This window comes from Prionailurus viverrinus, chromosome B1 (genome assembly GCF_022837055.1).
Source record: "Prionailurus viverrinus isolate Anna chromosome B1, UM_Priviv_1.0, whole genome shotgun sequence".
NCBI classification, from domain to species: Eukaryota; Metazoa; Chordata; class Mammalia; order Carnivora; family Felidae; genus Prionailurus; species Prionailurus viverrinus.
In genome coordinates this window covers 138,086,299-138,108,188 of record NC_062564.1, presented here as the reverse complement: position 1 = coordinate 138,108,188, position 21,890 = coordinate 138,086,299, and the positions used below count along the sequence as shown (strand labels likewise).

Genomic DNA, 21,890 nt, shown 5'->3' with positions numbered 1-21,890 from the left:
AGGTAAATGCCTTTACAGAGGCAATGGGGGACTAAAGCGTCCAGAAGCAAGGATAGGGCTAAAAACCTGTCCTCAGGGGCGCCTGGGTGGTGCAGTCGGTTAAGCGTCCGACTTCAGCCAGGTCACGATCTCGCGGTCCGTGAGTTCGAGCCCCGCGTCAGGCTCTGGGCTGATGGCTTGGAGCCTGTTTCCGATTCTGTGTCTCCCTCTCTCTCTGCCCCAACCCCGTTCATGCTCTGTCTCTCTCTGTCCCAAAAATAAATAAACGTTAAAAAAAAAAAAAAACCTGTCCTCATATATTGTTAAAGAAAAAGTGATAGTGATTGTCAGAAAAGGGAAGGTAATCACCAGTTAAGTTGAAAAGAAGATGAGCTTTAATACACTTTTCACACTAGTTAAATTGAAAAGAAATGATGCAGGACATGACAGAACAGCATAATAAGAAATGGAACACCCAGAATGAGCGGCAGAACTCAGGTAAGAATTAGAAGTAAAAAACATCATTTTAGAAATGAAGACTCAATTCGTAGGAAACGAGGAGTAAATAGAAGTGACAGATAATGCTTTAAGAGAAATAGAATGAAAAGAAAAAAATTAATCAAAAAATGTGAAAAAATAAATAAAAAGATTTTGATGAAAAGTGACTAACATTAAAAGAAGTAAAGATGATCTAACATAAAGACAATAGTAGTGCCCAAGAAAAGAAGCCAAAGGAATAGAACAAGTACAAAAAGTATAATTATAGATAATGTTATTGAAAAATTGAATACTGAAACTATCTACTGAAAGAGCACACTGTATACTGAAGAATATTGACCCAGAATGACTAACACCAAACCCTGGTCTCGTAAAATTACTTGATGTTAAAGGGGAAAAAATTGGAGGGCATCTAGGCAAAAATAGCAGGTGACTTACAAGGAAAAGAAAATTAAACTCTCATGAGATATTTTTCAGCAATGCTTTAGGTCATGAGAAAATGGAACACCACACTGCAGATTCTCAAGAAAAGTGAGTCAAGGATTATTATATCTAACAAAACTGATTTTTCAAACATGAAAGGCACAAGATGTTTCCAACATACAAGAACATTCAAAATTATGTTTTCCAGAAGCCCTTCCTGAGAAACCTATTAAAGAACTAGCTTCCATCAACTAAAACAACTAGAGAGGTTTCAATATAAGAGCCGACAGTGAGCATTACATGTGTATTACTTACAGAACTAAGACTAAATGAGGACTAAGAGGAAGAAAATATATTTTGTAATAGCTCTGGGGGCTCACAATATAGATATAGTCCAATTATGAAAAATGAGAGTAAATGGGAGAGAAATAGCAGGAAAATGCTGAATTCTTCAGCAATCATATTGGGGATAGTAATATTAGTATTGCTATGCCAAAGTTGTGTGTACAATCAGGAGGGAATGAAATGAATAATTTTGGAATATTCTGATTCTGTAATCTGTGTACTTGTGCACCAGGATTCTGGATGTGGAAGTAAGGAGATATAGATGTAATACAGAAGAGGTTAAGTAAAATCACCTAAATTGGAATTTAGTAAAATCACCTAAATTGGAAGTATCAGTATGAACTCCTGACTTATTTTATTCTTAAAATATGTATATATTTACTAGTTCTGTCCTATGAAAAGGTTCCAAATGTCCAAGACAGTAGCAATGAGCACCCTAGCACTCAGATTGTTATCTGTAAATATCATTCCTAAAAGGAACTAAAGGAACAAGGACTTCTTGGTGAAACAATTGATTCTGAGTCTAGACTAGGAAACACACAAGATGACTCTAGAATAATTTTGTCACACAGCGTTAGCAACATGTGGAATAAATGTAGAGTAAATATGGGTGCTCAGAAAACAGCAGAACATATGCAATCACCTATGCTTTTTTTTTTTTCTTCCTTCTATAGCAAGGCATATTTCAGCTGGGCACATGGGACAGAGTAGAAAAAGCACCAGGAATAGGATCCCAGGATGACTTCTTCTGCATATCTGTAGGGAAATTGTGAGGGGGTAGAGACCAACTAGTTGGTTATATAAAAATGGGAGTTTCCTGGCCAGGGAAATGGCTTTGATAGCCATTAATATGCAAGAGTTTAGTGAAAACAATTCATCTAGTGGTGTGGACATCTAAGCTAGAGCGCTGTTACCCAAACTTTCATGTGGAAGCATCACTAGATGATTTTGTTAATATTGACAGCTTTGATTCAGTAGGTGTTGGCTTGGACCTAAGGTTTTGCATAGTGACATAAAACTAGGATTTGCTAATTCAGATGTGCCTAGCTAACTTCTTGCTAAGCAACTGAAAAGAGAGAATAAGTTTCCAGTGCTGTGCTTGTTTGTTTTTCCTCCCTGCTGTAAATAAAACCTAAAAACATGTAGATTCTCTTAGAGGTTGGGCAGGGGTAATGAGCAGTCTGGAAGGCAGACAACTTCCCTGCCTAGCTTGTAGCTCTAGGGGAGGTACATGGAAAGAACCAGTTTGTGTGTTTGGCTCCTTTTTGCTTTCAGCAAGGTATTACAAAGTTCGAAGTCAGGTTAAAAAGCAAATAGAACGTCTGGAAATTCTTGGGTTTCACTAAGTTGAAAAAGCCAACTGCGTAGGTACCCCTAAACACCAGAAGAGAAGACTTGGCTTAGAGATTTTCCGTAGCCCATTAAGGCTTTTTCACAAACATAAATGAACAAGAAAACAACAGAAAACAAAGATAAACTGAAGCAAAAATCAAATTAATAGAGTTCTCTTTTCACTTAAGCCTGTTGCTTCAGATAATCTCAAGATTGTCATCATTAAAAAGATGTTAAGAATGGTTCGAGTGTAGAAGCCAGGGAATACGCCACGTTTAACAACTGTTTCTAGAAACAACTGTGGGTGTGGTTCCTGGAACCTGAAACTGTCTGGAAGCAGTCAGAGTTTACTAAATATTCAATTTTAAATTACATTTAAAAAAGTAATACTGAAAAGCCTGGCCTACAAAAGCTCTCGATCCAAGTCCAAAGGCATTCCCCCAAAGAGGGAATATTCTCCAACATCCAGTTAACTTGTATTCCTAGGGCAAAGCTGGGGCCCACAGAGTGTGATGGACAATGGAGCTCTTCTCAAAGAGCAGAACCAGGTTCTACCCAAGGAACTTACTCTACTACTAGGGTAATGAGTATTCATAATTCCTGCCGAAGATTCCACCATTGCTATGAACAAGTAACTGCTATGAGTTTCACATTCTTACTTTTTTTGAGTTTTAACTGTGGTTATCCTGTTCCTGTTCCACTGTTGTTTTGTATTATATGTATGGGGATGAGGCAGATAATTTGTTTTATAGTGCATATGGCTCTGGGCCATGAAAAGACATATCCCAATCTGATGGAGAGGGTTGTGCATCATCAGACATCCTGCTTTTTGGGTTGGTATTGAAACTGAATAGAGAATTGATCTCTCTTCTTCACAGGTAAGAGTGTTTTACTGTAAGAAAGATACACACAGATGTTTAGGTGATCAGAGAGACAGATTGTAGTAGAGGCCACTGATTGTCCCTTTAAACTTATCTTTTTCTTTTTCTTAGGCAAAAGGCTGCCCAACTGGAAATCAGATTTCCAGCCTCACTGTTGCCAAGCATGGTTATATGACTAAATTCTTGCCAACGGCCTGAGATCTGAATTGAGGTGGGCAATATCCACTTTCCTTAAATTTTTGCCAACAGCCTGAGATCAGAATTGAGGTGGGCAATATCTACTTTACTTTCTTAAAGGATTTCCATGTTCTGGTCTTCTTTTCTTTCCCATACTGAATAGAGGGAACATGCTCTTTATCACATACCATGATGGCAAAAATTCAAAAGTTTGACATCCTTTGTAGGCAAGGCTGTAGAAAATTGCATTCCTACACATTGTTGGTAGGAAGTTACCACAGCACTGGCTGATTGATTAAAAACAACTTAAGTGTCTAGCTATAAAAATTAAACTATGACATCCCCTCATTATATGTAATACTCTCCGGTTCAAAAAAATAATGAGGAAGCTCTCTGGACATACATGGTAACATCTCCAAAAAAAGTGAAATAAATTAAGAGGAATAATGATAAACACATATTTATTTGCAGAAAGAAATTCTATAAGGATACATGGGTAATTAATACAATTACATATGAAGATAGGTGACCATATGATTTGACATCCAAATGGAACAGTTTCTACAGTGAAAGGGCGTGTTATTAATAATCACTCCAGGACAACAGATGAAAATGGCACCATCCTGGACAAACGGGGATGCATGATCAACCTATATAAAGGGTACAAAATAGGACAAGAAATATATGTTTTTATTGTATTTTACAATAGTACCTCTCCGTGGTGAATTAGAAACAATTCGGTTTTTAGCACAAGTTTAGGACTGTCGCGAAGAACGAAGAACAGTAAACCACAAGTGAGACGCGGAACTCGATGACAACGCAGTAATTTTGGCTACCCGGCACTTACTGGAGTTGCACAGGCAACACACGCCTTTGAACTTCATCCGCCAATCCTAAGTGGGAGCGTGCGAGCCTGAGCCGGTGGGAGAATCCTGGGCGGGCCTCAGTCTTGAGTGGATCCTCGCGTCATTCAACTCTGGGGACGGACCTCGAGCCGGCTCTCATAGCGGACGCTCTGGCCCACACAGTCGCTACTCTGTGGCACCTCAGGTTCCCTCTAGCAGCACTCTGGAGGACTACGCTCGTTTTCTTTTTGGGGGTGAGAGGCCCGATAGCCTCTGCTGAGCTGGAAGAAAGATGGCGGCAGCCGTGCGGCAGGATTTGGCCCAGCTCATGAATTCGAGCGGCTCTCATAAAGATCTGGCGGGCAAGTGAGTATTTCCCAGGGGGCTGGGAGGTGGAGAGGGAACCCACAGACCTGTTCTCCTTGGGTTGATGGCGGCTTTGGGATGTGAGGCCAGGAGCCGGCCTGACGACCAAGGGGGCGGGCCTGAGGTCGTCTGCGGACGCAGGTATTAGGAGCAGCAGAAAGCTGGTGCAGGGACCCCTTGGGGCAACAGACCTGGGGTGACTGTCAACATATTCTATCTTTGATAGCTTCCTTACCGGTTTCTTAAGAAGCACGGTATGAGAGACGACTGCTCTCACGGCCTTCTCAGCCTTCCTTGGTGCCTCTTTCCATTGCTGCTGGCCTATCACACCAAATTCTGGTCTCTCTTTAGACCCCCCCCCCCTTTTTTTTTCTTTTTTGATCGAGAGAAAATTATATTCTGGGATTTTGATGAAGAGTTTTCTAGGAGATGGCTTCTTGAGGCTGACGGGAGCTGAGGAGGTATGGCCGCTATCATGATCAGAACCACTTGGACCATCTTCTGTGAGTCCAAGGTTCTCTGCACCACCAACTCTGAACAGGGCCACATAGGAAAGTCCTCACTACGTCGGTCAGGATGTCTAGATTCATGATGTTTGCAGAAATCTGAATTACTTAGGAATTTCTTGGACTTTATGTTGAAGGTTTAGGTCCACTCCACGTTAAAATTAGTGACATGTGCCTGTCATGAAGCAGTTATTCAGTAGTGTTAATCTTAGGTAGGTAGGTAGATATTGCCCTTTTTCTCTTTAGATAGATAGATAGATAGATAGATAGATAGATAGATATTGCCCCTTTTCTCTTTGTAGATTATGTAGCACCGTTCTTTTCTAATGAACTTGCATGCTGTTTAAAGTTTGAGTCTCAAGTTAATGGTAATATTTACATTCTGACAGCTGAGATCACATTGATCTATATTAACGGGATACACCTGCTCTAACCTGGCCGTTGAAACCTTGACTGTGCTTTATGTAGGCTCTGCTGTCTTTTCTCTGGTGGTGTATGTAATCTAGTTTTATCAATGGGAAATTTAGCTATGTATCTTGGGTTTAACTACTGTGTACCGCAGTTTCCTCCTCATGAAAATGAGGATAATATGACTTATTCTTGTCTGAGGACAAAATGAGTATGTATATGTATATACACTTATATCACACATACACTTAGAGCAGTATCTGATGCCTAGTGCCACAAGATTGTCATTGGTACTATTATTATTATAAAGCAGTTAGTCAATACATATATTGACTTATTCCATGAGTTGTAAATAAGTTGAATGTGTCTTCCTGGCTTAATCCTTTTCACTTGCAGTTTTCACAGATTTGAGTGAAAGTCAAATAAGCATGTATTTTTCACCATGCTCAGCTTATATTTCCCCCCATGCTTGCTTTCTTTTTTGTTATGTTGAAGAACACGAAGTACATTATTTATCGGAAGACATACCGTTTTTCAAGTATTCGCAGGATTCTGAAACTTAACCTAAGAATCTACTTCCTCAGCTCTGAATTGGGGATAAACAGTAGTACCTATCTTATAGGGTACTTTAGTTGTTTATTACTATGTAACAAACCAAAAACTTAGTGGTGTGAAACAGTTCTTATTTTTCAGGATTCTTTGGGTTGACTGGATTGTTTTGCTGGTCCAGATCTAGGCTTACTCATGCAGGTGCAGAGTCAGCTGGCAGCTCAGTTGGGGCTGGTGGAATTAAAATATACTCATATATATCAGGCTGTTGGCTGACTGTTTCTCCGTGTGGTCTCTCATTCAGTGGTTCCTTACAGAGCCATGGGAGTGTTCCAAAAGGGTGAGAGTGGTAGTTGCTAGACTTCTTAAGGCGAGCCTTGGAAATCTCATAATGTCAGTTCTCTAAAACAGGTCAAAGTAAGTCACATGACCCTCCCAGATTCAAGGGAAAGAGAGATGGAGTCTACCTCTTTATGGGAGGAGTAGCCAAGTTACATTGCAAAGGGGCATGGGCAGATGGGAGTATGATTCATTAGAGGCCATTACTCTAACCATCTACCAGATGAGGTTATTGTGAAGATAAAATAAATAATGTGCTTGATAACTCATAGCCAGTGCTTTCTGAGGAAAGTCTTGGCCTTGCCTGCAGGTATATCTGGTTCTTTATGGACAAGAACATGACAGGATAATTATTTTCATAACAAAACAGTTCTGCCAGCTACATGTCTATGAGGAAAACACTCTTGAAATCTGTCAGTAGTTTTAGGATTTATGTTAGGAATTGAATGACAGAGGAATACGTGTTAAGGAATGGCAGAGTACATTTGCTTCTAAAATACTGATACTGTGTATTTCCAGCAATTAGCAGAGTATCTGTAACAGAATAGTCCTTTAATAAGTATTGGGTTGAATCATTGAATAGCTAGAAAGGTGTAGAGCTTATATTTGAACCCAGGTTTGTCTACTCTAAAAAGCTTATTTTTAACCTACTTGCCTATACGTCTTTTCTTGTCCAATCTTCAGTAAGAAATGCCTTCTCAAGGGACGCCTGGGTGGCTCAGTCGGTTGAGCGTCCAGCTTCGGCTCAGGTCATGGTCTCATGGGTTCTGTGTCTCCCTCTGTCTCTGCCCCTCCTCCACTCATGCCTGTCTGTCTGTCTATCTGTCTGTCTCTCAGTCTCTCAAAAGTAAATAAACAACAACAACAAAAATGCTTTTTCATAACCATGAATTAACAGAACATTCTAAAGTCGATGCAAGAAATTGGCCGTACGAGATTTCATTTTTGCAGATTTTATAAACTGCTTCTCTACGTATTATACATTGTGTTCATTATCCTCATACAAAGCTTTAGAAGAGGAGAACCTTGAAGAGGGAGCATTTGAATAGGTAGCTGTTGTGATAGCCTGTCTTATTTACTTGGCTAAAACCTACTAGTTCTTTGAAACTCAGTTGCAATGTTATTTCTTCCAAAAAGCCTTCTCTAAACAGCCACCAACACACATTCATAACTACCCTCACAGAGTACCTGGTTAGTTGCTGTTAGCCCAGTGGCAGACAATTTTTACTTCTACCATAGCACTTGTTTGTTTACTTGTCTGCTTTTTCAGTTGGAATGTGATCTCTTTGAGGACAAGTATGGTCTTATAGATTATAGGTCTTTGTTCAGTTAATTCTGTAGAATAGGGCCTTTTTTTTTCCTTCTTCTCAGAAGAGGATAGCAAGCCTTTGGAGTCTAAACATTTCATTTTACAAGAAGCTGTTAGCCTAGAGAAAAGAGAGTAACGGGAGACCTTTTAGCTTTCTTTGACTATTAGAAAGGCTATTTTGCAGAAAAGAAAATAGACTCCTCTATCTTACAGAGGTAGACTTTGGATTAGAACTTTCTAATAATAGAGTGGAATAGAAATGTCAAAAAATGGGGCACCTGGGTGGCTCAGTTAAGCATCTTAACTTCGGCTCAGGTCATGATCTCGCCTTTCATGAGTTCCAGCCCGCATCGGGCTCTCTGCTGACAGTGCAGAGCCCACGTCAGATCCTGTCTGTCCCCCTCTCTCTGCCCCTGTCCCTTTCGTCCTCTCACTCTCTCTCAAAAAATAAATAGACATTAAAAAAAAAAATGGAGGACACACACACACATATTAGAGGATAGACTGTTTAATCTCCAGGGCCCCTTGTAACTCAGATTCTCTGGTTCTCTGTTATTCCCACATACAAGTTTTAGTGGTTCCCATCTCAAGAGTGAAGTTCCTTATCATATAGTGTTATGTTTGTTTACATCTTTGCTTACATATTTTAATCCTTAACAAGTAATATTTACATTACATATGAGAAAACTGAAGTACAGAGGTGAAGTATGCGTGAGGCCACATAGCTAGTGGCAAGGCCATGATATATCCTATCTGTTTGGCTCGTAGCCCTAAACTCTAAACACATGTACCTTTTGGACTTATATTATTTTCCCCAAACTGGACTACATTTTAGGTAGTGATTTTTTTTGGGGGGGGGGCTAGAATACCTGTCTGCCTCTACTCTTTCCCACTTGACACTATGTTGAAATATTTAGAATGCTTAAAGATCAACCTCATTTAGGAAATTATTCCTTCTAAGTATATTAGCACTTACCTGTTTTTGAGATTTTGTGTTTAATTTTCTGAAACATCTTTATGATATATCTGTGTGGATTTGTTTTATTTTTTATTTATTTAAGAAAATTTTTAATGTTTATTTTTGAGAGAGAGAGAGACAGAGCGCGAGCAGGGGAGGGGCAGAGAGAGAGGGAGACATAGAATCTGAAGCAGGCTCCAGGCTCTGAGCTGTCAGCACAGAGCCTGATGTGGGGCTCGAACTCACGAGCTGTGAGATCATGCATGACCTGAGCTGGAGTTGGCCACTCAACCGACTGAGCCACCCAGGCACCCCATGTGTGGATTTGTTTTAATATTTATCTGTCATTTGGCTTTTGCTGTGAAATAAACCACTCTAAAACTTAGTGGATTAAAACAACAGTCATTTACTTTCCTTATAATTAATTTGGTTGGCAGTTTGGGCTGGGCCCGGCTGGATGGTTCTCTGTTCCACATGGTCTGGGTTCCACATGAGCTCCTACATGTGTCTGTAGTCAGCTGCAGGGCAGGTAGGCAGTGCTGCTTTGGTCTGTTGGCTGGGGCAGTGGAGGTGACTGGGCTACATATTTCATTATCCAGTATGTTAGCCTGAGCTTGTTCATGTGGCCACAGCAGTGTTCCAAGAGAAAAGGATACATACAAGACCTCTTGAGGTTCAGAACAAGCACTTCACTTCTATCAAATTCTGTTAATCAAAACAAGCCAAGATCAAAGGGTGGGGAAAAAAACTCTACCTCTTGATGTGAAGAGCTACAAACTCACATTCCAAGAGGGCATAGATACAGGAAGTGAAAGGATTGTGTTTTGGGCTCCTGGGTGGCTCAGTTGGTTAAGCATCCTACCACCTCAGGTCATGATCTTGCCGTTTGTGAGTTCGAGCCCTGTGTCAGGTTCTGTGCTGACAGCTCAGCCCTCAGAGCCTGCTTCAGATTCTGTGTCTCCCTGTCTCTCTGCCCCTCCCCCGCTCACACTTTCTCTCGCTCTCTTTCAAAAATAAATAAAAATTAAAACATTTTTTAAAAAGAATTGTGGTGTTTTGTTTTGCTTTTGTTTGTAAATATTGCATTATCCTGGCTGTGCTTCATTGTAGTTGTTGAATCGGATAGATTAGATTCTTTCATGGTCCTGAGATGTTTCAGCTATATATCTTCAAATGTTGCCTGTGTCCCATTCTGTTTACTTCTCTAGGACTTCAGTGAAATCCCTATTAGTTAGGCCCTCTTACTAGGACCTTTAAGTCTGTTACTCTGTCTTCTGTACTTACCATTTCAGTGCTTTATTCTGGGTAGATTTTTCTTTTATTTTTTTATTTTCTTTTATTTTTAAAAATTTTTTAAATGTTTTTTTTTCCAATATATGAAATTTATTGTCAAATTGGTGTCCATACAACACCCAGTGCTCAAAGATGCCCTCCTCAATACCCATCACCCACCCCCCCCCCCCCACTCCCCATCAATGCTCAGTTTAAATGTTTATTTTTTGAAGGAGAGAGAGACAGAACATGTGGGTGGGGAAGAGACAGAGGGAGACACAGAATCTGAAGCAGGCTCTAGGCTCTGAGCTGTCAGCACAAAGCCCGACGCGGGACTTGAACCCACAGACTGTGAGATCATGACCTGAGCCAAAGTTGGATGCTTAACCGACTGAGCCACCCAGGCGCTCCTAATTCTGGGTAGATTTTTCTGACCTGCTCCTAGTTTATCATTTCTTCAAAAGTGTCATCTGCTCTTCAGATCATCATTGAATATTTAAGCTTGGTTATAGTATTTTTTAATTCTATAGTTTTTGGTGGTTCCTTTTTCTTTTAAATATATTTTTAAAATTTTTAATGTTTATTTATTTATTTTTGAGAGAGAGAAAGAGTGCAAGTGGAGGGGCAGACAGAGAGAGGGAAATAGGATCTGAAGCCAGCCCTGCACTCACAGCAGAGAACCCAGTGCAGGGCTTGAACTCACAAACCGCAAGGTTGTGACCTGAGCCAAAGTCGGACACTTAACCGACCGAGCCACCCGGGCGTCCAGTTTTTAAAAGTTTTTGTTCTAAGTAGGCCCCACGCCCAACACAGGGCTTGAACTTACCACCCTGAGATTGAGAGTCTGAGCCAGCCAGGCATCCCAGTGGTTCTCTTTACAAATGACACTTTTTATGGTTTCCAGTTTCTTGCTGAAACTTTTTTTTTTAATAGTTTATTGTCAAGTTAGCTAACATACAGTGTATACAATGTGTTCTTGGCTCAGGAATAGATTCCTGTGATTCATAACTTACAACCCCTGGCGCTCATCCCAACAAGTGCCCTTCTTAATGCCCATCACCCATTTTCCCCACCTCACCCACTCCCTATCAACCCTTAGTTTGTTCTATGTACTTAAGAGTCTCTTATGGTTGGCCTCCCTCTCTGTTTGTAATTATTTTTTTTCTTTCCCTTCCTCTGTGGTCTTCTGTTGAGTTTCTCAACTTCCACACTTGCTGAAACTTTAAAGCTTGAGTTTATCTTTGTAAACATATAATTGTACTATAGTCTTTCTGATAGCTCCAGTACCTGGAGTCCCTGCTTGTTGCTATTGTCTATTCCTTTTGTTGATTCTACTTCATATTGTCATGTGCCTTGTAATCTTTGTTGGGCAAGTTATTTAAAAATATACTTTTAGAAACATTTGGAGGCTTAGAATGTAATCTTTCAGAGAGGATTTTCATTTTCTTCTGCCAGTCGCCTGAGGGTTACCTAGCTATGACAAAGGCTTCAGAATTTTTTGGTTTCCCTAGATGATCCTTAGTAATCTTATTTCCAAAGTGCTAGTGTTTCCTCTTTTGACAAGCATGGGATTCTCTCTCTCCCTCTTCCTCTGCCCCTCTGCAACACACGTACTCTCTTTCTCTCAAAATAAATAAAACTTAAAAAATATAAAAATAGGGGCGTCTGGGTGGCTCAGTCGGTTAAGCGTCTGACTTCGGCTCAGGTCATGATCTCACAGTTCGTGGGTTTAAGCTCCACATTGGGCTCTGCCTGCTTCGGATTCTGTGTCTCCCCCTCTCCCTGCCCCTCCCCTGCTCACGCTTTGTCTCTCTCTCTCTCAAAAATAAATAAACGTTAGGGGCGCCTGGGTGGCTTGGTCGGTTATGCGTCCGACTTCAGCCCAGGCCATGATCTCACGGTCCATGAGTTCAAGCCCCGCGTCGGGCTCTGTGCTGACAGCTCAGAGCCTGGAGCCTGTTTCAGATTCTGTGTCTCCCTCTCTCTCTGCCCCTCCCCTGTTCATGCTCTGTCTCTCTCTGTCTCAAAAAATAAATAAACGTTAAAAAAAAAATTTTTTTTTAAATAAATGAACGTTAAAATTTTTTTAAATAAATAAATAAAAATATATATGCGTGTATACAGATATGTATATATTTTAAAGTACATTGCATTAAGTACATTACTCTTAACAGTAGAGACCAATACGTTTTCTCACATACATACATATGTAACAACTTAATCCAGAACAAGCTGGGGAATATTTACAGCATGCCCAGTGGTTCCCTCATGTCCCTTCCCAGTCACTACCCAGTCACTAGGAATAGATGAGATTAGTTCTTCTATATCCCTACCAACACTCAGGTTTGTTAGTGTTGTTAAAATATTACTCATTCTAGTGGAAGTGTAACGGTATTTCCTGTGCTTATAATATGCATTAACATAATGAGTATTGAGGTTGAGTATCTTTTAGTATGCTTATTGGGCATTTGGATATTATCTCTAGTGAAGTGCCTATTTAAACATTTGGTCTGTTTTTTAATTGGGTTGTTTTTTACTGATTTACAGGCATTTTAAATATATTCTGGATAGGAGGGTTTTAGTTTTTTTGTTTTTTTGCCAAATAACACGGATTACAAATCCATGGATTACAAATATCTTTACTGGCTTTCATGTTTTACTTTTTTTTTTTTTTAAGAGTTCAGCTTTTTATTGAACAGATTACAGAAGAGGCATAGTGAAAGATACCAAAGCCCATCATTGGCTTCCACTTCCTTCACAGCAAGGGACTGCTGTAGTGTTTGCGGGACCTCCTGTGGTGTAGCACTAGCTGCTGGGGCGGGTCCTCTAGCCCCTACCTTGCTGATGAGGCTCCTGATGCTGACATTGGCCAGGGCCTTTGCAAGCAAGCCGTGCCAGAAAGGTTCAACATTCACACGTGCTGCTTAACGAGGGCATTGATGTTTATCCATCACCATCACCTCATTGTTCTGCAGGATGAGGGCGGAGTTGCTCCTGGCCAGCTCCAAGACGGAGGCCATGGAGCGGGTAAGTGCTAAGCAAGTTCTGAGCGAAAGAGTCATGAGCCAGTGCTGAGCGCTGAGCACTGAGCGCTGAGCGAGCTGGTGCTGGGGCTCCCGGTGTGCTAGTGCTAGTCTCAGGATGAGATGAGGGCCTCACCCCAGCACGGCATTAGATTCCTCAGAAGGACTGAGCATCTTAGCAGGAACAGAGGAAACAATGCGTCACTTTTCTAATGGAATTTAATGGCTATTGATAGATATTCTTAATTTCAAAGAACCATCTGTTTTTTTATTCTTACAAAATTTTGTTTCTTGTGGTAAGAACTTTTAAGAATTACTCTTTTAACACCTTTCAAATATGCAATACACGGTATTATTATCACCAGGATGTACATTATATCCCCATGACTTATTTATATTGTAATTGGAAGTTTGTACATTTTGACCTCTTTCACCCATTTTGCCCATTCCCCTTTCCATGCCTCTGGCAACTACCAATCTGATCCCTGTATCTGTGAGCTTGGTTTTGTTTTGTTTTAGATTCCACTGTAAGAGAGGTCATTTGGTATTTGTCTTTCTCTGTCTAACTTATTTCCCTTAGCATAATGCCCTCACGATCCATTCATCTTGTTGCAAACAGCAAGATTTCCTTTTTTATGGCTGAATAATATTCCATTGTGTTTACATACCACATTTTCTTTATCCATGCATTCATTGATGGACACTTAAGTTGTTTCCATATCTAGGCTATTATAAATAATGCTGCAGTGAACATAGTAATTTACATGTCTTTTCAAACTAATATTTTCATTTTCTTTGGATAAATACCCAGAAGTAGAATTGCTGGATCACAGGGTGGACTTTTTATTTTTTATTTTTTTTATTTTTTAAGAGAGAGAGAGAGAGAAAAAGAGAACAAGTGGGAGAGGGGCAGAGGGAGAGAGAGAATCTCAAGCAGGCCTCACACTCAGAGAGGAGCCCGTCATGGGGCTGATCCCGTGATCCTGGGATCATGACCTGAGTTGAAATCAAGGAGTCATACACTTAACCAACTAAGGTACCCAGGGACACCTATTTTTTTTTTTTTTTTTTTTTTTTTTAAGGAAACTTCATATTGTGGGTTTGTTTGTTTGTTTTTTTGAGGAACCTTCATACTGTTTTCTATAGTGGCTGTACTAATTTACATTCCCACCAACAGTGCATGAAAGTTCCCTTTTCTGCACCTCTTCACCAACACTTGTTAGTTCTTTTTGATAAAAGCCATTCTAACAGGTATGAGGTGATATGTTATTGTGGATTCGATTTGCACTTCTCTGATTATTAGTGATGTTGAACATTTTTTTTTCATGTGCCTTTTAGCCATCTGTATATCTTCTTTGGAAAAATGTCTATTCAGTCCCTCAGTCCCTCTGCCCATTTTTTAATCACATTTTTTTTTTTTTTTGCTATTGATTTGTATGAGTTTTTAAAATATATTTTGAATACAAACCCCTTCTCAGATACATGATTTACAAGTATTTTTCTCCTATTCTGTAGGTTGCCTTTTTATTTTGTAGGTGGTTTCCTCCACTTGAAGCTTTTTAGTTTGATGTAACTCCATTTATTTATTTTTGCTTTTGTTGTCACTGCTTTTGGAGTCAGATCGAAAAAGATATTAATAAAACCAGTGTCAGGAGCTTACCACCTGTGTTTTATTGTAGGAGTTTTATGGTTTCAGGTCTTACATTGAAGTCTTTAATCCATTTTGAGTTTATTTTTGTGTATGGGGTAATATAGTGGTCCTGGTTCATTTTTTTGCATATGGTTGTCAAATTTTCCCAGCACCATTTATTGAAGATACTGTCCTTTCCCCATTGTATATTCTTGCTTCTTTTGTTGTAAATTAATTGACCATATGTGTGTGGGTTTATTTCTGGGCTCTCTATTCTGTTCCATTGATCTATATGTCTGTTTTTATGCTGATACCATACCATTTGATTAGTGTAGCTTTGTAATAACTTGAAATCAGGACTGTGATGCCTCCAACTTTGCTTTTTTTTCCTCAGGATTGCTTGGTTATTTGGGGTCTTTTATGGTTCCATACAGATCTTAGGACTATGTATTCTATTTCTGTGAAAAATGCCTTTGGAATTTTTTTTAATGTTTGTTTATTTTTGAGAGAGAGAACGCGTGAGCGCTCACGAGTGCACATGTGAGCTGGACAGGGGCAGACAGAGAGGAAGACAGACAATACTGAGCCGGCTGTCTCTGTGCTGTCAGGCTGACACAGGCTCAGATCTCACAAACCATGAGATCATGACCTAAGCTGAAACAAGAGTTGGGTACTTAACCAACTGAGCCACTTAGGCGCCCAGGAAGTTTGATAAGGATTTCATTAAATCTGTAGATTGCTTTGGGTAATATGGGCATTTTAACAATAGTAATACTTTCAATCCGTGACCATGGAATATTTTTCCTTTTATTTATATCTTCAATCTCTTTAATCAGGGTCTTATAGTTTTCAGTGTACAAATCCTTCATCTTGATTAAATTTATTCCTAGTTATTTTATTCTTTTTGATGCAGTTGTAAAAAGGATATTTTTTCTTTGTGATAATTTGTTATTAGCATATAGAAACACAGCAGATTTTTGAGTATTGATTTTGTACCCTGCAACTTTACTGAATTCATTTAACAGTTATATTTCTTATATTGTTTAGTTTTATTGCAACATTTGTTTTGTTTTATTATAATTTAATGTGTGATAATATTATTTGAATTGTAAATTTTTATTTGCCTAACTGTATTATAATATCTTCAAAGACTAAGGTTATTTAAAATTCCTTTAGTGTCATACACAGAATCTTGTATAGCATTTTAAAAACCCTAGGTGCTCAATTTTGGATGATTTTATATAGCAATATTAAATAATTATTTAAATCCTTGATTTAAATTAGGTTTGTTAGTTATTCCATATTATTGTGAAAAAGTAATTTCTTATTCTTAGATACTAGAATTTTAAAAAAGTTATTTTTAATGTTTGTTTATTTTTGAGAGAGACAGAGTGCGAGCAGGGGAGGGGCAGAGAGAGAGGGAGACACAGAATCCGAAGCAGGCTCCAGGCTCCAAGCTGTCAGCCCAGAGCCTGATGCAGGGCTTGAACTCATGAACTATGTGATCATGACCTGAGCCAAAGTTGGATGCTCAACTGACTGAGCCACCCAGACACCCCTTAGGTACTAGAATTTATATATTAGAGAAGGAGCAAGTTAACATCTAGCCTTAACTCTGCACCTCACTTTCTTAGTCCATAGAAGTTGAGAGTTTGAGTAGGCAGTTTGTAATTCTCTGGCAAGTTGTATGATGTGGTTAATATAAAACTTTTGTCACTTTTTAGGTTTTTTTTGGGGGGGGGGATGGTGTTTTTCTACATAGATGATAATTATGAAGTAATGATTTAAAACTTAGGTTAATCAGAAAATTTCTGTGAGGGGCGCCTGGGTGGCTCAGTCGGTTCTGTGTCCGACTTCAGCTCAGGTCACGATCTCGCAGTCCGTGAGTTCGAGCCCCACGTCGGGCTCTGGGCTGATGGCTCAGAGCCTGGAGCCTGCTTCCAATTCTGTGTCTCCCATTCTCTCTGCCCCTCCCCCGTTCATGCTCTCTCTCTGTCTCAAAAATAAATAAACGTTTAGAAAAAAATTTTTAAAAAAAGAAAATTTCTGTGAGACATTGTCATCTTTGAATGTAATGTTAGTATAAAATAATTTATGGGGATCTAAAATTAAGAGGGCTTAGCCATGACATGAATGTGAAGAATATGAATATGAAGAATAATCAAAAAAGAATAAACCATTGAATATATTAAATAAAAGCATACCCAGAGCAATAAAGTAGATATATAAATATAGATATGGGAAATCATATATGTGCACATCTCATGTTTATGTATAGAGAAAATGAGATATTCCATAATGAATTTTCAGATGGCTGAATATTCTTCCTCAAATTTTAAAAACAATTTAAAAAATAATTTTTATTTTAAATCTTAATAATATTTCCTTGCTTTACTAGAGTAGTTTCTCTCTTCTTTTGGAGTTCATTGTCTTTTCTTTCTGTATACCTTTCTTACAAAGTCAGTTTGATTCATTGTGTTTTTGAGAAATCATATAACCAAGGTTGTGAGAATATTGTATGGGTTGAGAATCAGTAAATGTTGAATGGCAGCTTGAAGGTGTGCTTTAAAAATACAAATCATAAATTTGAATGAGTTTGGGCTCTATTCATATACATATTTTTTCCTATTTGTATATTTTTTTCTTGAGTATATTCTGGATGATTTTCTGAATAGTTGCAGTGCTATTAGGTTTGTAAAATGCATTAGCCAATGCTTTTTAAATTTTTTTTTTTTAAACATTTTTTTTAAATTTTTTTTTTCAACGTTTTTATTTATTTTTGGGACAGAGAGAGACAGAGCATGAACGGGGGAGGGGCAGAGAGAGAGGGAGACACAGAATCGGAAACAGGCTCCAGGCTCTGAGCCATCAGCCCAGAGCCCGACACGGGGCTCGAACTCACGGACCGTGACATCGTTGAGCCGTGACATCATGACCTGGCCTGAAGTCAGATGATCAACCAACTGAGCCACTCAGGTGCCCCTAACTAATACTTTTAATAAATATTACCATAAAGACAAAAGGGATAAAATATAGTATAATACTTGTGTACCCACCACTCAGTTTAAGAAATAAAATACTGTTTTTTTAAATTTACTAAAATGTTGAATATTTGAGTGCTTGTGATATGCTGCTCTAGGCATTGTGTATATAGCAGTCAACAAAACAAACAAAAATCCTTGTCCTCGTTGAGTTTACATTTTAGGAAGGAATTTGCCATTGCCTGATAATTGTCATTGTTCCTATTTTTAGCATTTCCCCCATCCTTTTTAGAGTGCTGATTTCTTTTTTTTTTTTTTTTTCCAACGTTTATTTATTTTGGGGACAGAAAGAGACAGAGCATGAACGGGGGAGGGGCAGAGAGAGAGGGAGACACAGAATTGGAAACAGGCTCCAGGCTCTGAGCCATCAGCCCAGAGCCTGACGCGGGGCTGGAACTCACGGACTGCGAGATCGTGACCTGGCTGAAGTCGGACGCTTAACCGACTGCGCCACCCAGGCGCCCCTAGAGTGCTGATTTCAATCTTATGTGCTCATGAATATTAGAATAGTTATTAGAAATGATTGCAAATAAAGAATATATAGGCACCATCTGACAACATAAAGGGTGTTCTATCAGTACATTTGGCTTGGTGAAGTTTATTTGGTACATACGAAGACATTTAATCTCTAATATTTGGTTTCACTGCCTAGTCAACACTATCCTATTGTTGGTGACCCTAGTTTCATTAGGTCCACAAGAGGAAAGCATTCTGGGTCACCTCATATAACATTCTTGTGTGTCTGTGTAATACACAGTTGAAGGAAGTATAGTTTATCTTTTAAGGCATTTGAAAGAAAGTTGACTTTTTAGTTTAAATTCCAAACTAAAACTTTTTCCAAAAAAAATGGCACCTTAGATCCAGTAACTGAGAGTTACAGATTCACTCTTTCTTGTGATGGGCTTGAAAACTTTTTTTTTTTTTTAAAGTAAGCTGTATCCCCAATGTGGGGCTTGAACTCACAATCCCTGAGGTCAGGAGTTGCATGCCTAACCAACTGAGCTAGCCAGTACCCTGGGGTTTGAAAACTTTTAAAAAATTGTGGTATACTGTAGAGGAAATTAGAAATGGCACCTTAGAATTTATAGACTGGGAACCTACAACAACAACAACAACAATCTGTGGTGTACTATAAATAAAAGCACAAACTAGGGCATTATGAAAGAAACCAGCAGAAATAGAAATGAATAAACATCAGATTAGCATTAGAATATATAGTGTCCTCTGAAGATTCTTTTTATTTGGTATTGTTTCAGGTATCGTCAGATCCTGGAAAAAGCCGTTCAGTTATCTGGGGCAGAACAACTAGAAGCTTTGAAAGCTTTTGTGGAAGCAAGTAAGTAGAACGAAAATTCCACGTCTGCCTTGTATTATTGAGTTAGGACTTCAAAGCTTGCTCAAGCTTGTTTTATATCAAATTATCAATATAATTTTCATTGAGATTAAATTAAATATGCATTGACATTGATTGATTTTAGAATTTAAACTATTTACAACTTGATTATTTTTCAGTAAGTTGTCTTCAGAGTTACATTACCAATTAAGGTTTTGTATAGTTATTCATACAGTCACTGATGGAAGGCAATATAGCATAATGATAAAGAGAATAGTCTAAATTCAACCTGGTCTGCTGCTTTATTGAGTAAGTTAGTTCCTTTGTGCCTCCTTTTCCTGGTGTCTAAAATGAGGGATTTGATAGCAACCCTGTAGAAGTGTTGGGAGTTTAAATGAGTTAATATACATAGTAAAGTGCTTAGAATAGTACCTGGCATTTAATAAGTGCCATGTAATTGTTAACTGTTATTAACGTTAAGAACATTCCTTTTGAATGGGAACTAGAAATTTCCATTCTTCAAAACACTCTCTCCCACTTCCTGACTTTAAACATATCCAGTTATCTTGAAAATGACTCAAAATTCAGGCTTGAATTTATGCTCAGTTAACAGTGTTAACGATACTTGAGAGTGCTCTCATGCACATTATCATGAGAAGTGCTAGTGTGTGTGGTAATTTCTTTCTAACAGCTGAAAGTGCCTAATGGCACTTACAATGAAACTGTTTGCTCAGCTGCATTCAGTATTATCCAGTAATGAATTCTAATTAATACATCATAAACTGATGACAAGCTTTGTTACAGGTTACTGTAAGTTACTGCCTCAAAAATTGTGGCCTGCAATGTGTGATGAACTGACAGTGCTGTTAGGAATGGTTTTATTGAGAACATTGCAATATGATAGCGAAAGAATAATGATTTTTATAAACTTTGATCTTTATATAAACTTTGAATCCACTGAACCACCAAGAAAAGCAGTCTACTGTTAAAATCCTTTATATCGACTGAACAGTTTTTTCCCCAGTAACTGTTGTTTTGAGACTTAATTTATCTGAGTAGTGGTCACAAGCATGATGTATCTTTTAAACTATAATAATAATGATCATAATAGTGGACATTTGTTGAGTGCTTTGTGCCACATGTTGTTCATAGTGCTCTCTATATATTGCATTTGAGCTTCACAGCATCCTTATCCACATTTTACAGATGAGGAAACAGAAGCACAGAGAGGTTAAGTTTCTTGTGTGAGGGCATCTAATCATGCGTGGCCTCAGAGCTTTCTTCGTTAATCACATACAGTAATAAAATGTTTATAAATAGTGTCATTAAGTATGTCTGTACATCTGGTGCTCACCTCAGTTATTATTTGTTGTTTTTATTAGGAAAGTACAAGTGTCAGTAACTGTCACTACTTGCTTTATTTAAATTTCATGAAAATTATTTCACTGTTTCTTCTTTAACTCCTTTTTATAACGAGGTAGGATAAAAGTATAGGTGTTTCTGTACCTTCCCTTTGTAGAAGAATAAAGGAAGAGGAAGGAAGATATAAAATTCTTAAATGTAAAACGAAACTTTTCCCAGCCACTTGTTTCTTAGAAAACTTAAGGGACTTTTACTGCTGTAGTATTTAATGGTGTAGTCATTATATAATCAAATAATTCTGCATAAGGAAAACCGATTCTGTTATATAAGATGATATGGGTTTGGAAATCCCCGAATAATGCATTGAGGGTTGTACTAATATATATTGTTTTTAATAATAGATTTAGGTAAAAATTGATGGCTTAATGAAAATTTGTAAGTTATTCAATTTTTTTATCTCCCTCTCTTTTTTTTGACAAGTGGTGAATGAGAATGTCAGTCTCGTGATCTCTCGACAGTTGCTGACTGATTTCTGTACACATCTCCCTAACCTGCCTGATAGCACAGCCAAAGAAATCTATCATTTCACCTTGGAAAAGATCCAGCCTAGAGTCATTTCATTTGAGGAGCAGGTAAAAATCTATAACAGTGAGTTTTGAACATGAGATAGCAGTAATTATTTTGAGAGATATTATTACATTTTTAAAGGAGGTGATCATCCAATTTTATTTTTGACAAAACAGTGTGCCAAACAGCATGTTACAGTGTAAAAACTCCAGGATGTTGTAACTCCAGCTGACATTTGCTCAGATATTACAATTTGATTTATGAATCAAATAGTATTCTTTAGACAATTTTTAAAAATCAGTAAAATTGCAGACTCTGAGTGGCAGAGCCAGGATTCAGTTCTAGGCCTTTGGTCTTTGGAACTTTAGGCTTAGTCACTAACTGCCTTCCAAGTTTAGAAATGAGCATATTAATTTCCACAGTGAGGAGACTAGCTTGCACAGCATGTAGGTTCTTTGTTTTTAAAGAGGAGGGATAGGGTGGTGAGTAGTCTGTAGTGGCCAGGCCAAGTCTGAACAGCTTAACTATATTCTTCGGTGAATAGGGTCTCAGGGCTCAATGGCCTTAAACAGATTAAAAACCCTGGGACCACAGTTCAAAGAAGAATAAGTTATTCTATCCTCATTTCTGTTGGGAATAAAAACAGATTGTAAAAGTAAAAACTAATAAAAGTTAAAAAAAGAAAAATAGTCAGTAAAATTGTTAATAAGGCTGAAAACTTAGGAAAACACCGGTGTTATATATGCA

The 21,890-nt window shown here is 38.4% G+C and overlaps 1 protein-coding gene across 2 annotated transcripts in view; it reads left to right on the top strand.

Moving 5' to 3' along the window:
- The first annotated feature begins 4,629 nt into the window (after nt 1–4,629).
- The window catches only part of COPS4 (COP9 signalosome subunit 4), a 42,655-nt gene continuing 25,394 nt past the window's right edge, over nt 4,630–21,890 (top strand). For both annotated transcript variants that reach the window (XM_047855556.1, XM_047855555.1), the window contains exons 1-3: nt 4,630–4,846; nt 19,138–19,217; nt 21,057–21,208. In XM_047855556.1, the coding sequence (XP_047711512.1) occupies nt 4,773–4,846; nt 19,138–19,217; nt 21,057–21,208 (306 nt within the window). In that variant the 5' untranslated portion in view covers nt 4,630–4,772. The remainder of the gene's footprint in view (nt 4,847–19,137; nt 19,218–21,056; nt 21,209–21,890) is intronic.